The sequence below is a fragment of the Dromiciops gliroides genome, chromosome 3, assembly GCF_019393635.1.
Source record: "Dromiciops gliroides isolate mDroGli1 chromosome 3, mDroGli1.pri, whole genome shotgun sequence".
Lineage (NCBI taxonomy): Eukaryota > Metazoa > Chordata > Mammalia > Microbiotheria > Microbiotheriidae > Dromiciops > Dromiciops gliroides.
The window spans coordinates 251,886,296-251,904,532 of NC_057863.1; the positions used below are offsets into that span (position 1 = coordinate 251,886,296).

At 37.1% G+C, this 18,237-nt stretch overlaps 1 protein-coding gene and 1 long non-coding RNA gene across 4 annotated transcripts in view; one reads left to right on the plus strand and one right to left on the minus strand.

Annotated features, from left to right (window-relative positions):
- The window catches only part of AFF3 (AF4/FMR2 family member 3), a 694,821-nt gene that overhangs the window by 145,218 nt on the left and 531,366 nt on the right, over positions 1-18,237 (minus strand). For all 3 annotated transcript variants that reach the window (XM_043992437.1, XM_043992436.1, XM_043992435.1), the window contains one exon: positions 12,419-12,470. In XM_043992437.1, coding sequence (XP_043848372.1) covers positions 12,419-12,470 — 52 coding nt within the window. The remainder of the gene's footprint in view (positions 1-12,418; positions 12,471-18,237) is intronic.
- Positions 1-18,237, plus strand: part of LOC122746643 — a 224,585-nt gene that overhangs the window by 57,822 nt on the left and 148,526 nt on the right. The window lies entirely within an intron of this gene.

The following is an 18,237-nucleotide window of genomic DNA, read 5'->3' on the forward strand; positions in this document are numbered from 1 at the left end:
TTGTCTCAGGAGTTAATGGATTTGCTATCATTTCAGGTCTTCAGCTGAAGATTGAATGACTATTTTTCAGAGGTAGTAGAGGGGATTCTTGTTCAGGTATGAGTTGGATGAGATGGCTTCCCAGGTCCCTTGTAACTCAGTTGTTCTGGGACCACCTCTAAATAAGCTGTGTTAAAGATGTGGTGTTTCTGATCAACTTCTGCAATTAAAAAAAAAATCTTAACACGATCTCTTTGTTTTCCTTGAAGAACATGCTCACAAACTCAATTCCCACAAATTATGGGCTTGATTCTGTTTTGTACTTTGTGTTCCCAAGATTTAAAATATATATACAAATTTGCTTTTGGGAGAAGGACAGTACATTTTTACAAGTAACAATGTGTGATATCTTGCCAAGACCTTTCAGCTTCAGAATTTCAATCTCGAGGATCAGTATGTCATATAAAGCCAATGTTGAAAGTTTAAATTCTGGGTCCCCAAGCCAAAATTCTAGGGGAAAAAAGTTCTTTTGCTTTTTGTTCAATACAAACTAAACAGATACTTTGAGAGGAATGGACTTCCCACAATGCACTTCTTCTTGGGCAACACTCATACTGATCCACACAATGTCAAGGATCTAAAGGAAAGTCTTCAAAAGTACATGAGTCGGGGGCAGCTAGGTGGCGCAGTGGATAGAGTGCCGGCCTTGAAGTCAGGAGTACCTGAGTTCAAATCCGACCTCAGACACATAACACTTACTAGCTGTGTGACCCTGGGCAAGTCACTTAACCCCAATTGCCTCACTAAAAAATTAAAAAAAAAAAAAAGTACATGAGTCAAAGTAGTTTTCACACTGAAATTTGCCTACATTGATAAAATCATAAATATATACGTATACATGTACATACACATATCCACATATGTTAATATACATATTGTCAGTCAAAAAGCATTTATTAATCATCTACCATGTGCCGGTGGGGATACAAATATTTAAAAATGAAATAATCCCTACTCTTAAGGGTTTTACATTCTAATGAGGGAGATAACAAGTGCATACATGAGTGTACACAGAATAAATATGAGAATAAACACAACTGAATACAAACTAGTAAAATATGAGGTACTTCGGGAGAGAGGGCACTGATTGTTGGGAAGAATAAAGAAAAACTTCTTACAGAAGGTGCTGTTTGAACTGAGTCTTGAATGAAACTGGAGAATCCAAGAATAGGAAATGAGAGGTTAGTGTATTTCAGGCATGGTGGATAGCCAGAACAATAGCAAAATAAAATTAATTAATTAATTAACATATATATATATATATATATATATATATATATATATATATATATATATGAAAGGGGGTGCTATGTATGAGGAACAGTAAAAGGACCCCATTGATTGGACCTAGAATATGTGAAGGGAAGCGATGTGTAATAGGGTTGGAAGGTAAGCAAGGACCAGCAAACAGAGGAATTTATATTTTTTCGAAGAGGTTACAGTGAACCACTGGAGTTTATTGAGTTGGGAAATGATATGGTGAGACTTACAGTTTAAGGAAATCTCTTTAGAAGCTATATGGAGGGTAGATTGGATAGGGTGAAACCTGATGCAGGAAACTCAAGTAGGAAATTTTTGCAATAGTTTGTGAAAGGCGAAGAGGGTATGAACTAGGATGGTGATTGTGTGATTGGAAAGGAGGCAGATTCAAGAGATGTAGAGATAAAATCGACAAGAATTTGAGACACGATTGTATATATGGGGTGAAGGAGAGTGAGGAGTTGAGAATAACATCAAGATTGCAAAACTTGGGGCAGCTGGGTGGCACAGTGGATAAAGCATTGGTCCTGGATTCAGGAGGACCTGATTTCAAATCCAGCCTCAGACACATGACACTTACTAGCTGTGTGACCCTGGGCAAGTCACTTAACCCTCACTGCCCCCCTCACACAAAAAAGAAAAAATATTGCAAACCTTGGGTGATTAGAAGAATGGTAGTATCTTTGAAACTGGGGAAGTTACAAAGGGAGATGGTTTAGCGTGCGCGCGCACGTGTGTATGTGTACACGCATAGGGTAATGAGTTCTATTTTGGACAGATGTTGGGTTTGAAATGCTTATGGCTCATCTGACTTTAAACGAGTAATATTTAGTTGATAATATGGAATGGGAGTACATAGGGATTATTTCATTATTTGTATTTGTATTCCCAGAATTTAGTGCCTGGAACATAGTAAATGCTTAAATAAATGCATGCTTATTTAATGGAACTCAGGAAGAAAGACTAGGGATGGATATACAAGTTTGGGAATCATCTGAAAAGCCAATAAATAATTCTGTGGGAGTTGATTACACAGAGGGAGAGGGAGAGAGAATAGAGGGAGTATAGGAAAAAGAAAAGACCAGGACAGAACCATGGGGTACAATTACAATTGTAAGCTATGGATACTGATCCGGCAAAGAAGTCAGAGAAGGAATAATCAAACTGGTAGGAGAGTCAAGAGAGAGCAGTGCCATGAAAACCTATAGAGGAAAAAGTGTCCTGCAGTATAAAGTCCTGTAGAAAAGTCAAGAAAGTTAATGACTGAAAAAAAAGGCTATCAGATTTGGTAACTAAGAGATCATTGGCAACTTTGAAGAGAGAAGTTTTAGTTGAGTGAAGAAATTGGAAGTCAGAATGGATAGGTTGATAAGTGAGAGGAGAGGAAATAGAGGCATTGGATGTAGACAGCTTTTTCTAAGCATTTGATTAATAAAGGAAGAAGAGATATAGGATGATAATTTGAGGGAATTATAGGGCCCAGCAACTTTTGTTTTTTTAAAGATGGGGGCAGACTTTGGTGTGTTTGTAAGCAGCATGAAAGGCACTAGTAGTGTTGTAAAAAAAAAAGAGGGAACTCATGTCAAATATGCATGACTGCAAGTATCTTAGTTCCCTCAATATATTTATTGAGGAACTTCCTAAGGGAGTTAGGAAAAGGATTGGGTTTATAGACAGAAGTAATCCAACATTAATGCTCTCAGTTTATTTCCTTCATTCCTCAAAAGTTCTCAGAATAACTTTTTTTTTGGGGGGAGGTGAGGCAATTGGAGTTAAGTGACTTACCCAGGGTCACACAACTAGTAAGTGTCAAGTGTCTGAGGTCAGGAGGACCTGACTTCAGGGCCAGTGCTCTATCCACTGCGCCACCTAGCTGCCCCAAGAACCACTATTCTTAATCTCCATCTTCCTTCTGTTCACAAAAGAGATATTCTGGGGCAGCTAGGTGGCGCAGTGGATAAAGCACCGGCCCTGGATTCAGGAGTACCTGAATTCAAATCCGGCCTCAGACACTTGACACTTACTAGCTGTGTGACCCTGGGCAGGTCACTTAACCCCCAATTGCCTCACTTTAAAAAAAAAAAAGAGATATTCTGACTTTCCACCCAGTCTAAATACCTGCTCTACACTCTTTATCCTATTCACTTTTATCTCCTCTGGTATCAACTACAATTTTTTGCCTTCTCTGTACTTTACATCTTTAATCTCTTCCAATCCAGTCATTTCTTCCTTTCTGCCTCAGGTTTTCCTCATGATAAAAGAGGCTTCTCTTGACTGATGTACAACACCCAACTACCACACCATCTTTCTTTCATTCCTAAACTTGACTATATTGTCTATACCAGATACTCTTACTTCCTTACTACCTTTCTTTCCTCACATGCTTGGAATTGCGTATCTGCCTGCATGATTCTATTTAAAATGGTCTGTCAATGGCCATCTATTACATTATAATCCTCAAGGATTTGTCTTTATTCTCATATATTCTCATATATTTCCATAGTGGCCTAATCCACTCCAATTAGTTCTACACAACCCATTCTATGCACAGGACTTCCAAATCCATATCTCTAGCTTTGACTTCTGTTTGGAATTCTAGACTTTCTACCTGCTTATGGGAGTTTTCTATCTAAATGTTCCATTCCTTCCTCAACAAGCCCAAATCCACCTTATTTTCTTTTTTCCTTCTGACATCACTATTCCTGCCTGTGGCCCCACCATTTATCCTGTCAAATGAGATCATATTTGGGGGCAGCTAGGTGGCGCAGTGGATAGAGCACCGGCCCTGGAGTCAGGAGTACCTGAGTTCAAATCTGGCCTCAGACACTTAACACACACTTACTAGCTGTGTGACCCTGGGCAAGTCACTTAACCCCAATTGCCTCACTAAAAAAAAAAAAAAAAAAGGAGAGAGAGAGATCATATTTGTAAAACCCTTAGCATAATGCCTGATACATAGCAAATACTTAATAAGTGCTTGTTTCCTTCTCCTTTCCTTCTCTTTCCACACCTCTTTTGCTCATAACCTTGGGGTAATATTTAACTCTTTCCTCTCCTACATTTTTAATAGCCAGTCACATGCAAAGCCCCAATCATCCCACTTTTGTTTCCTCCTCTTACTCCCATTGACATCACCACCATAGTGAAAGCCTTCACTAATTCCTTCCTGGACAACTATAATACCCTCTAAACATGTCTTCCTACATTTACTCTTTTTCTCTTTCCTTCAATCTGTCCTTCATGCCATTGCCAGAAATTTTTTTCTTATGCAATGACTTGGTCATGTCACTTCTCTGTTCAAGAACTTGGATACTTCCCTACTGACTCCTGAGTTCAAATTCCTTTGTTGTTCAGTCATTTCAATTGTGAATGATTCTTCATGACCCCATTTGGGGTTTTCTCCAGCTCATTTTACAGATGAGGAAACTGAGGCAAACAGGGTTAAGTGACTTGCCCAGGGTCACACAGCTAGTGTTTGAGGCAAGATTTGAACTCAGAAGATGAGTCCTCCTGACTCCAGGCCTGGAAATCTATCCATTGTGCTACCTAGCTGCCCTTAAAATCTTTTACTTGGTAGTAAAAATTCTTGATAATATTGTATCATCTCACTTTTCTAGCCTTATCTTCTTCTTCTCTCCCTATGTCCCCCAACCCCCATGTAGTCTACATTGCTGTCAAGCAGGACAACTTCTGAATACATGAACACACTTTCCCACCTCTCTTCCCTATACCTAGAACCTTCTCTTTCTCTTTCCTCTATTGAATGTTGTAAAGAATTAATTGTGGCAAGCCGCTTAGCTAGCACTCCCCAATTAAAAATTGGTCCCCACAATGTTTACCTATGCTTTGGTTCACAGTAAGAGCTTAATAAATGCTTGATCTAACTTTATCTAAAGGGCAACTCAAATACTACCTCTTCCCTGAATCATAATCTAAAATTTCTATCTTCTCCATAGCTTCTCTCTGCGAGAAACATTTAATAAATATATGTTGAATAGATGAATAGCTATCTGTAGGATATACCAAGTCCCTTCAAGAAATACAAGAACTCATTTTAAAAAAAATGATTTCGGAACTATTTGTATCTTAGAATATGTGGCACTTAAGTTGATTTGATATTACTGTTCATTTAAAAACTAGATTTCACATTTTAAAAATGAAGAGGTAAATAATGTTTTGGAAGCATCTCTCTAGTCCCAAAGTTGTATCATCTTACATTAAGAACATGCAGGAAAGCAAAATAAACATTGCAGTATGGTAGGTCACTGCTGTATAAAGGAAAAAGCATTGGATTTAGCATATCAGGGACTTGTGTTTGAATCCTGATTCTGCTGCTTTCTATTCATGTGGTTTTCATCAAGTGATTTAACTTCCCTGGGTCTCAGTTTCCTCACTCGTTTAATGAAACCATTAGATTAAATAGCTTCTTGGGTCTTCCCAGGTTCCAGAGTTATGATCTTATAACTATGACTGCCTTTCACCTCTAGTGACAATGAAACACATTTGTTCAGCTCAGCATTAGGATTGTTAAAAACAAAAGATTTCCTGCTGGGAAGTTTTAAAGCTGCATTGATTGTGATTGACTGACTGCTTAAATGTATGAGTTATTTCATTCCCAGGGATGACAAAGATCTGATAGACAGTAGTTTCCAATTACTGAACTCTCATCAACGATCCTGTGTTAAAAAGAAGCCAATTCAGGAATACATTCCACCTTGATATTTAATGTGAAATTTAAATAGAAAACAAAGGAAAAAATACCCATGGTGGTTTTTTCCCCCCCTTTCTCTTTTTATTCTGCCCTATGGCTTAATATTCAAAGTATCTACTTATTTTTTTAATAGTTCCTAAAGTGGGTAGCTCCTTCCATTAAAAAACCACTTTAAATGTTCCTTTAAGTAGTTTTCATGTTTAAAATTATTCAATTAAAAAAGTTGATGATTAATTCATCAAAACAGGATGCAATGAACATATGATATTTAATTGCATAGCATTTTGAGTAATTCTTGCTTAGGGGTGATTCACTTGACGACGCATCAAAATGATTAAAAAAATTCATTTCTGATGCAAGCAAAATTTGATTTTGGAACTTTGTCCCTCAAACCAGGTCCTGATTGCTTCTTTAACTCCTGTTTATATAATTCTACAAAATTTTGGCAGAATTCGAGAGCACATACCAGGGTGTTGGCTTTTATGAACCCCACGGGATGTGAAAGTCAAGCTGACTGGATGAACTTTGGCTACATATTCCAGACAAGCACAATGACTCTATTTATCCAGACTTGGCAGTCTGATTGCAGATTGACTCTGTGGGTAATAAATTTTCACAGCCACAGAAGTTCAGCAGCAACCAACCTGATCCTGAGATGAAAAATGCACCCAGGGAAGCAGAGTCGGGTTGCAAAAATATGCGAGATTATTATTCCATGTATGAATACCAGTCACCTAATTTATTTGATCACTGATTGACATGCATGGCACACTGATTTCAGAGGACTTTTTTTTAAAGCTCTGCTTTCTGTTATGCAATTGTTATATTATAAAAGAATGAAGGAATAGGTGTGTGTGTGTGTGTGTGTGTGTGTGTGTGTGTAATGAACCATTCACATTGCAATGGGCAATGTGCTTTTAATATTACATCCCAAAGTGATTTAAGTTATCCAGTGACCTCTTCAGCAAAGAGTAGAGAGTTGGAAGGAGAATGTTTCTGGTCCCATTCCATACTGGAGGACCCCCCCACCCCAAAGCAGAAAGCATCGTGATTCAGTGCTCAAACCTATCTTACCTACCACCATGTCATTTTGAGGCAACAAAGCTTCAGACACTTTCTGAGAGACTTGAATGAGGAAATTATTACTTTATGCATTATAAATCAAAAAGAATTGGCTCTTTAACTTGCAGATTTATGTTAACTACCTAGCTATCTATTAAATTAATTGTGTGCTCTTCAAATATTGATTGGGGATTAAAAGGTAACTTTTCTTCGATGTGTGTGGAGTAAATTATGCCAACAGGAAAATTTCTCTCTGCAGATTATATCCTATGATCGCTGCCTGTAAAATTAAAATTGTCAGTTTAAATGAATAAACTATGCTCATTAGAAGAGAAAAATGCAGTTATATAATTAAAATTAAAAGACTGCCTAATATGTGTGGATAATGTAATTACTGCAAGCTGTAGACACACACAGAGGCATTCAATTCTGCTCCCTGTTCCTTTTACCTTTTCTTAGTTCCTAAGCCCATATATTTGTCATCTCTGAAACACTGTCCACAGTTGACATTATCTTGGCTGCTCCTTATTGAGTCTTAATCATGTGTTCCTCTCCTCATGTTTTGGCTAAAGTAATTTCATCTGGATACTTTCTCTGGGTATGACTCCCTGTGCTTTCCCTGGCTTAAGAGGCAAAAACTCATCATTTCAGAAAGAGATTAAAAAAAAAAAATCCATTCCTCTCCCTGTTTTCTTCACTTCATAGATTTCTGCTGTCCCATGTCTTCTAAATTCTTTCCTTTCTCTTTTGATACTATATCATTTTGGACAGCTAAAATCAAGAATTAGAAAATGAGAAGTCAAACATTATTATAATTGGGATACGGATAAGGGCTGGACTTATGATTTCATTGATATAAGGAACTTCCAGGTGAAGAAACTCCTCCTACTAATCCATGACCTTTTCTACACAGTATAGTCTTAGAGAGTTGTCCATAATACTACTACTCAGAGTCACGCAGCTAGTATAGATCAGAAGCAGAACCAGAACCAGAAACCAGGTGTTCCTGGCTTCAAGACCAGCTCACATTCACTATGTCAAGCTCCCTCTTTAACTACCATAACAATAACGAAGATCACACAAGATGCTTTGGTAAATGCAACCACAGATAGGACTCTTGTCAGTGATCTTCCCATTATCAGTATCATGTAAGTTATGAGAAAGGCGACATGTTTGCCAAAGGTGTTTTCTAATGCTGTGCGGGATGTTTTACACAAAGGCCAAAAGAAGAGGAATTCTTTTAAGATGGTGGAGTTCTCTAGATGTTCCCATTGATGGATAAAACAGTACTGACTGTCTTAAACCCTGAAAGAGTCCACTCCAGGGACTCTTTTTAAAAAAAAAAATTTCATATGAGAGTTTTATTTTCCATTATTTTTAAATTGTTCATTGGGAAGGCAGTAAAGGGAATTATACTAAATGCTTATAAAATACATAAATTAATATTTTAAAAAATTCAATTAATTAACAACAGTAGAAAATTACTTCAAATCAATAATATACAAGAAATGAACAATAAAACAATGCTCATATTCCACTTTACACCTATAAGATTGACAAAAAATAACAAAGTAGTAAAATGACAATTGTTAGAAGGGATCTGCAAGAACACCAATGGCACACCACTGATAGAGCTATGAAATGATCCAACAGTTTTAGGAAGTAAATTGGATCTGTACCTCAAAAAGTTATTAAATTGTACATGCCCTTTGACCCAGTGATACACCATTAGGAATATACCCCAAGGAAAGAACTAATATATTCCAGGGACCCTTCACAAAAGACGGCACAGTATATAGTGACTAGAATACTGTCACTGGAAGCCAAGAAGACCTGGGTTCAAATCCACCTCACACACTAGCTGTGTAACTATAAGTCAGTCACTTCAACTCTTTAGGCCTCAGTTTCCTCATCTGTAAAATAAGAAGGTATGAACTCAATGCCTTTCAAGATTTCTTGGAGCTCTAAATCAATAATCCTATGGTCTATGTTGACTTGAAAGAGACTGGCTTAACAACTTCTACAGGAAAAAACAACTGAATAAAAAACCCATAATCTTCAAGTAGTGTGTGTGTTGGAGAGGCAATAATCATTTTTTGTCCATTAATATAATTAATTTAGTTTTTATTTTATTTCGCTATTTGATGTCTGACATAACCAGTGTCCCCAATTCTTTTTGAAAAGTCTTTATGAGATAGGCACAATAATTCTGCATAGTCTATAAGCCTTTGACCTTTCTTATATGCCATGGCTTCCAACACATTTTTGCCTTCCCCAAAACTTTCATTTCCATTGAAATCAGTAACTATTAAAAATATCCTAACTCAACTCAGATGATCTTATTGAGTTTTTCATAGCTGTTTTTCTCTATTTCTTCATACTCTGTGACAGGTGTTGGCACAAAAGCGGCAACTATTTTTATGGTGGCCTTTGTGTAAATGCTGATCATGTTTGTTACAATGTACAATGACAAAGTGTCCCATGAAATTATGTTCCTGTTGCCTTTGGATACAAAATATAGCCAAATACATGATACGTAACTAAAAATATAATCTTCTATTTCCTTTTCTAAGGTGAGACTCTGAGTCATCTTTTCATTTGGCTGCAACTTCTTTTTATCTTTTGGTTTCATTTATAGCAAGACTATCAAGATAGATATGATTCAGTTCCTCCAGTAGTATTTGGTCATTGGATGAGGATTTTAAGTCTAGAGTACCAACAAATAAGTTAATGTTTATAAATAGTCTAAAACTAATATCGTCTTAGCACTCTCTGCCCCCTCTTCTTCCACTCTTACTGCTACTGTAGAAATAGAAAGGTGCTACAAAAATTGGATGACCACATGTTATATGTTTAATATACATTTAGAATATTAATTTTAATATTGATTGAGAATATCCTAGTAAATACCTGGGGGCAGCTAGGTGGTGCAGTGGATAAAGCACCGGCCCTGGATTCAGGAGTACCTGAGTTCAAATCTGGCCTCAGACACTTGACACTTACTAGCTGTGTGACCCTGAGCAAGTCACTTAACTCTCATTGCCCTGCAAAAAAAAAAAATATATATATATATATATATATCTGAGGTAGGATTTGAACTCAGGAAAAATCAGTCTTCCTGATCAAGGCCCATCATTTTATCCACTGTACTGCCTAGCTGCCTGATAATCTCTTAGGATTGTTGAATTAAGGCAGTTGAAAGAAACTGAGGAAATTACTTATCCTTAAAGAAAGGAAATGCTGAACATGTTCACTACAATGCATGACAAAATATCCCATGAAATATTGTTTCTATTTTTTCGGATACAAATATAACCAAATATATGATGTATAACCAAAAATATAATGTAAATACATTATATAAAGTATATTAACATATATATTAACTAAAAAAAACACAAATTCTGATTTCTGTCAGCTTGTAGTAAATTTAAACTTAAAAGTTAGGGCAGGGGCAGCTAGGTGGCACAGTGCATAAAGAACCAGCCCTGGATTCAAGAGGACATGAGTTCAAATCTGACCTCATACACTTGACACTTACTAGCTGTGTCACCCTGGGCAAAAAGTTAGGGCAGAAAAATTGTGCTTTTTATTTTCAAAATGTCCTGTTTTCTCTATTCTTAAATGCTTTATTCCCCCTAGTTCTCTTATTACAGACTTTCTTGATAATCTTCCATTATTTGGGTTTATCTGTATTTGCCAAAATCATTTCCTGACTTGTCAAATTTCATCTCATATCCAGTCTCACATTTCCCCTATCACCTTTGGCATTTTACCTTCTCTCATAAAGCTACCAAAATCTACTTTTATAAACCTCACAATTAGTTTCTGGCTTTTCTTGAAACTTTCCTCTTATCTTTGGTTTTAGCATTGTCCACCCAGCCCTACATCTACTTATTCCTTCCTTCCTTCCTTCCTTCCTTCATGTATTCATTCATTCATTTATTCATTCATCCATCCATTCATTCATCCATTCATTTATTTACCCATCTATTCATTCATGTATTTACTTGCCTACTTATTTATTTATCCATTCATTTATCAATCCATTCCATTTATTTATTTATTCATTTTTTTAAAGGATTGAAATTATAATGCTATTGTTATTGTATTCTTAGAGAAGGAAACTCCTTTTGCCAATCTATAACCATTTATTACTTGAATTTGCATGTCTAGACAATCTAAACATTTTGTAGCATTGCATGATACCTTTTAAAAAACACACTATTTCAAAATCAACTGTATTATATCAGAAGAAGGCAATGAAATATCTTCATGTCTATTACATTCTTTTCACTGTGGTTGAAATGTTAATATAGCTAATGGAAAGAAATCAATGGCTTAGAGATTTTGTTTTTAGTATTTTGCAAATACAAAATTAATAAATACAAAAAAATAAAATGAAATGCAAAAACAATTAAAAAATTATAGGAGTGCCAGCAAGTGATGCATAGGATTATAGAATCTGCAATCTCGAGGTAGAAAAAAAACTTGTAGGCCATCTAGTCTCTCATCTTGCCCAAATTCATGTTAGTAGTAAGTGGCACAGATGAAATTTGAACCCAGGTCTTCTGTTTCCAAACCCAGTACTCTTCTGTTAAAGACACATTAATTAAATGCAATCTTCCCCCCCCCCTCTTATTTTATTCTTTTTTTTTTTTTGTGAGGCAATTGGGGTTAAGTGACTTGCCTAGGGTCACACAGCTAGTAAGTATTAAGTGTCTGAGGCCAGATTTGAACTCAGGTCCTCCTGATTCCAGGGCCAATGCTCTATCCACTATGCCACCTTGCTGCCCGCCCCCCCCTCTTAACTGACTCATATTAACAGTATTTGTAAACCACCAATTGATGCCTTGAGGGGATAAATCAAAATCAGTGAAGAATGTTTCAAGCAAATCTCTCAGTGAAGATGAATAACCTGTCACTGAATATGCGAATCTATTATTCAACTCGACAGTTTAGCTAACCTCTACCATGCTTCCTCTAAATATTAATGATGTCGGTATAAGAATCCTTAATATTTAATACGTTACTGCTTACATGTTGCATTAGTAAAGATTCTGTAAGCTTGGCTGGTTAGGTCAGGGTGCAGTGCTAATGAAATCAAGGCCACAGATCTGATCTCTCTGAGGACACAGCGCTGCCGAGGAGAAACTCATTTTCATGGTCACAGGCTAGACCTCTGGTCCCCAGCCCCTTGTTTTATAAATGTATGTTGTTTGGTCTTATTGGGAACTTAGTGAAGGAGTCTGTCTCCCACTACAGAAGCAGCGCAGAACATCTTTACCAACACTAGGCCATCATCATCATCTTTGTTTACAAAGAGCAGAAAAAAAAATAGCTCACCTGCTCATTCTCTTCTTCATCACTACTTAACTTAAGGTCATCTTCTAGCATTCTGGAAGAAAGGGAGGGGGAAAAAAGGTGTTTAGTTGACATAATATTTTAGCGCCAGAATGACATTTTTATTTCTATAGACATTCAATAATGAGGCCACTTATTTAATTTGCTGACTTTTATGTTTGTTTGTTCTCTTAAGTCCTTTTCCTCCCAAGCACTTTGCAGACAGCAGACTCCTACTTCATGACCATTAATTCCCACAATGAGAGAAAATGAGCAAGAAAATTAACCTTGGCAGGAATATGACCAAAGGGTTCTTTCCTCTATTTCTGTAAACAAACCACATGTAACCCTTTTGAAGGGTCCCTTAGACAGCCCCTTTGCCCTTATTCTGTAGGGAAGTCAGCATGCCTATAAAAGCATGACTGATTTTCAGGTAAACATACCAGAATTAATGCACCTGGATGTGTGCTGTCTTATTTAAAGGAGCCCATGTACACATTCTGCTGGTGAGAGGCAATGGTTCTTTGAGTAATTTGTCCTTTAGAGACAGTTTATAATCCACACAAGGCTTGTAATTCAACAGACTCATTAATTTATATTCCACATTTTTGGGGTCTAAAACGTTACCCAATTGGATATTCCACCTCTGATTTATTCATTGAACTTAGATCTAAATAAATTTGTTTTTCTAGAAAATAAAATCCAACCACAAAAGGTGAGAATGTATCACCATTGGGAATATTTAGATGAATTTACTTGAAGGCAATTCATCAAGCTCCAAAATATTTTAAGCAATGGTTATGTCATTGAAGTAAGTGTAGTTTTCCTAAGGTGACTATGTTGAAGGGGACAATACCCTATGTATGGTGAAAAACAGTCACATGAACTAATATGTTAACTTTGTAAAAACCAACTTTTATATATATATATATATATATATATATATATATATGTATGTATGACTTTTTGCTATTTTTTAATCATTTGCCCTGTAACAGATAAAAGGTTGAAGCCTGGAAAAAATAAGGAATTAATCTGTCTTGGAGATCTCTATGGGACAGGTTATTTACTCACTGTCTGGGTTCATCTCCCTCTCTGTTCTGGGGTCAATAAAGTCAAGTAAGCTTTTTCAAAGTTATCACTTAAAATTAAAGTTGAGAAATTAGTTATGGCAATTTTATAGAGTTTGTGCGTCAATACATATGAAACATAATTGGGGCAGCTAGGTGGCACAGTGGATAAAGCACTGGCTCTGGATTCAGGAGGACCTGAGTTTAAATCTGACTTCGGACACTTGACACTTACTAGTTGTGTGACCCTGGGCAAGTCATTTAACCCTCATTGCCCACCCCCCCCAAAGAAAAGAAATCGAATTAATAATTAAACATTATTTAAGTATATAGATATATATTCCCATATATAGAAATGAACCTAATTTGCAAGCTACCACAAATGTTTTCCTTGGCCATTGGAATAAATGTATAATTTTCTTAGCTAACTATTTTGAAGAGGACAAGATACTTGTACATGTGTACATGTTTTTTGTATTCTCCCAAAGCATCCTAATTAAGATCTAGCACCTTAACATTTTAGCCATAAGGCTAAAATTTAAACTTTATGGGTATACTTCTGATTCTGTAGATAGCTTTCTTTGCGTACATTTATTTTTTTGCAAAACAAATAAATAAACTCATTAGATTGTAAACCCCTTGAGGGAAGGGATTATCTTTAGCCTCTTTTTTGTATCCTCATTGCTTGGCAGAGTACCTGGCACATGGTGGGTACTTAATATATGTTTACCAATTGATAAATGCTTTAACAAAACTATATTCTCATAAGAACTGCCATATTCTAGGTTCATCCAGGCCAGGTTTCTGTCATAAGGTCATGTTCTGGAATGTCATGGTTGTTCTCCTTCATGTCAACATCGAAAGGTTATGACTGTATCCGGAGAATGTGCTTAGCTTTCCTTAAGAGCCCATTATGGTTCTGTCATCTATGAATTAATTAAAAATATCATGGAAGTGATTTTTAGTCTATACCATTCCTTATAACACTATGTTGTAGTGGAAACAACCTTGAACAGGGAATCAGAAGACCTGAGTTCTAATTCTTTAGTTCTAACCTATCTGTGGGACCTCTAGCAAATCAGTCATAATAATGATAATGATGACCACGGACATGTATATAGCCCTTTAAGATTGGAAAAGCATGTTATGTAATTTAATCTCTACTGACATCAACTTAGTGACCAAAGTGCTATTATCATTCCCGTTTTACAGATGTGAAAACTGAGACTCAGACTAAGTGACTTGCCCACAGTCACACAGTTATTAAGTATAACAGTGGTTGTGATTCACACCCAGGTCTCTTCTCACTTCAAGTCCAGCACTCTTTCCACCATACTCCTTCTCCTTTGTGTTTTGGTTTCCTCAGGTGCAAAACTGGGGTACTGACCCGGACTAGATGGTCCCCTAGCTTCTTTCCAGTTGAATTATTCCATGAAATGTGGACCTTGCTCTTAAAGTAGAGCTTTATGACGTGTTTCCAAAAGCAAATTCTTTCCAGTATTAAGAGGGGTTCCCTATGTTTTGAGTTACATTTTCAAACTGTGCTCATTGGGGCAGACAGGCCAATGCATTGTGCCACTAGATGGACTTCCGTTTGGGATGCTTCTGTCCTTCCAGAAGATTTTAAAGCTATTCCCTGGCTTTAAAAATCAAAATGCTCCATCACTAGAAGGAAGGCTCTGGAGCCTCTTGAACATTCACTGAATTATAGTCCTGCATCTGATCCTTTGCCCTTGAACCTCACAAACATGTGCAGTTAATTTCTGGTTTCCTCCCTCCCTCCCTCCAGGGCAATGAGGGCTAAATGACTTGCCCAGTGTCACACAGCTAGTAAGTGTCAAGTGTCTGTGGCTGGATTTGAACTCAGGTCCTCCTGAATCCAAAGCAGGTGCTTTATCCACTGTGCCACCTAGCTGCCCCCATGTGTAGTTAATTTCAAAAGAAGCTGTTGTTGCTTTTGATAAGAATAACTAGCATTGATATATCATTTAAGGTTTGAAAAGCAGTTTATAAACATCCCCTTATTTTATCCCTCATAAAAACCCTCAAAGTTTGTTGTCTTTGTTGTTTTTCAGTTGTTTCAGTCAGGTTTGACTCTTTATGACCCGATTTGGGATTTTCTTGGCAGAGATACTGGAATGGTTTGCCATTTCCTTCTCCAGCTTGTTTTACAGATAAGGAACTAAAGCAAACAGGGTTAAGTGACTTGCCCAGGGTCACACAACTAATAAGTGTCTGAGGCCAGATTTTTTTTTTTGGTGAGGCAATTGGGGTTAAGTGACTTGCCCAAGGTCACACAACTAGTAAGTGTTAAGTATCTGAGGCTGGATTTGAACTCAGGTCCTCCTGACTCCAGGGCTGGTGCTCTACCCACTTTACCATCTAGCTGCCCAACCCTGGGAGTTAGGTGCTATCATCATCCTCACCTTTTAATAGATGAGCAAACTGAGGTAAACAAGAGTTAAGTGACTTGCAGGTGATACAGTTAGTGTTTGAGTCTGGATTTGAATTCAGGTCTTTCTGACTCCAGGCCCAATGCTTTATTCACTGAGCTACCTATCAGTCTCTTAAATGCTCTCATCTAAGTGTGCTCCAGTTGAAGGGCCCCAATGTCATTTTGGTAACAAAACTGGAAAAACAGAGCAATGCCCCTGATCCCCACCTTCTTTTTCCTGCTGAGAAGACAGCAATTGCAATTTTGTTCATCTCAAGAAGGCACAGCATTGTAAGAATTCTGTGTCCTGAAGTATGGGTGGTCCCTTCAGTGGGTAAATGAGTGTATGGAAGACAGGTAATCATTTCAAACTACCTTCCTGTCACTGTGCCTAAATCACACAAGGGGATGGCTGAGGAGTTTAATCTTCAGGCGATTAACAATGCATGCTTTTCAGGTCTGATGACAACCTGAGCAAGAACACACATATCCACAAAGGGCGGGCAGCTCAGTCATACTGCTAGAATTAGACATATGTGTCTGTCAACAGGGCTAGGAAACACCTACGACAGGAAATTCCCAGGAATTGAGGGCAGTTGTGGGAGCAACAACTGAGAATGCAGCCAGTCTCCCCTTAACCAGGGTAGTGGGAAGTGGGAAACAAGAATTAAGACTCATAGCATGTCGGAGGCACAAAGTATCTTACAGAACAATCTAGCACAACTCTCTTATTTGAGAGATAAGGGAATTAAAACCCAAAGAGGTGAAGATACTTGACCAGAGTGACACAGTTAATTACAGATAAGTTAGTCTGTTGACTTGTGATTTAGTAGTGATTTCCATTGGCCATATCTATCTTCTAAATCACAATAGCATGGAGAGAGAAGCCTGAACTATAGAAACATTTGGGGGGTTAAGGGTGGAGCAGACCTGAAATTCTAATTGATATTGGAAACTCCTGATGAGTGAGCTCTCTCTACTAATGCACATTAGCACCTGCTCTGGGAATCAGAGTCTCAGAAAGATGATTGGGGCCCCATAAGCATTATACGTTAGAGGCAAGACCTGAAACCCAGTCTTCCTGATTTTGAGGCTAGCTCCCTGTTAAATATACAAGACTATACTGCATTTTTATAGAAATGTAAAGGGGATAAATAACACACTAGGTTGTGTGTTTTTTTAAAAATTAAGACACTGTGGGTGGGGAAGGAAGAGTCACAACTATCATTGGGAATTCTTATGCTTGGGGCAAATTCTGTTGGTCTCTGTGAACACCCATGATCCTGGATTCTATCACACGTCCTTCAGTGTCCAGTTCATGTTTCCAAAGGGTTTGGGAGTAAAGGTAGGTCATGGGAGAGGGTTATCCCAGCAATGGGAAGTTGGGGTTGATGGCTTGTCTTGGGAGAGGGTAGAAAGGTAAGGATTTGGGATGGCAAAACCTGAATGTTGGCACCCTGGAGCAAAGTCCCATATACTTGTTCTGTGTCTCTGAGGGGAATGCAAAAGAAAGAGATGTTGTCTCCATTTTAATTTCTAAATGAAAACTGTAGGAACTTATCCAGTGGCCTTCATGGTGAGGCACTATATTTGTTAAATATTATTCTTATTTTATCTTATTTTTTAGTAATTCTAAAACCCTTACCAAAACAAACAGAACTTGTTTACATTTTCTGAATTAGAATAAGTTATTTGTAAGAAATCAAGATATAGATCTAATTTTGTAAACTTTTTAATAAATAAATTTTATTGCCATCTTCTGTTTTTTATATCATTATACTTATCCCAAGCATCCCTCGTTCTACCCCTCCAATAGAACCATCCCATGTAACGAATAATATTTTTTAGAAAGGAAAAAGAATCAGCATAATTGATTAATATGTTGAAAAAGTACGAAGACATGTGTAACATCTGTGTACCTTCCACCTCCACGCAGGGATAGGTTGGGCTGTATCCTCTGATAGCTCTTCATTTGAGTCCTGATTGATCTTTATAATTTTGTTACAGGTATTTTTGATTTTTTGCTATGTAGTTCTTTCCATTTACATTGTTGTACTTACTGTAGATATTGTTTTCTTGGTTTTGCTTCCCTTTGCATTAGTTTATGTAGTTTTGTATCAGTTTCTTTATATTCACCATATGCATCATTTCTTTCAACACAGTAGTATTCCATTACATCTATGAATCATAATATGTTTAGCTATTCCCCAAATGATGTGAATTTACTTTGTTTTAAATTTTTAGCTTTCATGAATAACACTATTATAAATATTTTGGAGTATATGGAGACTTTTTTTTAAATGGATGATTTCCTTGAG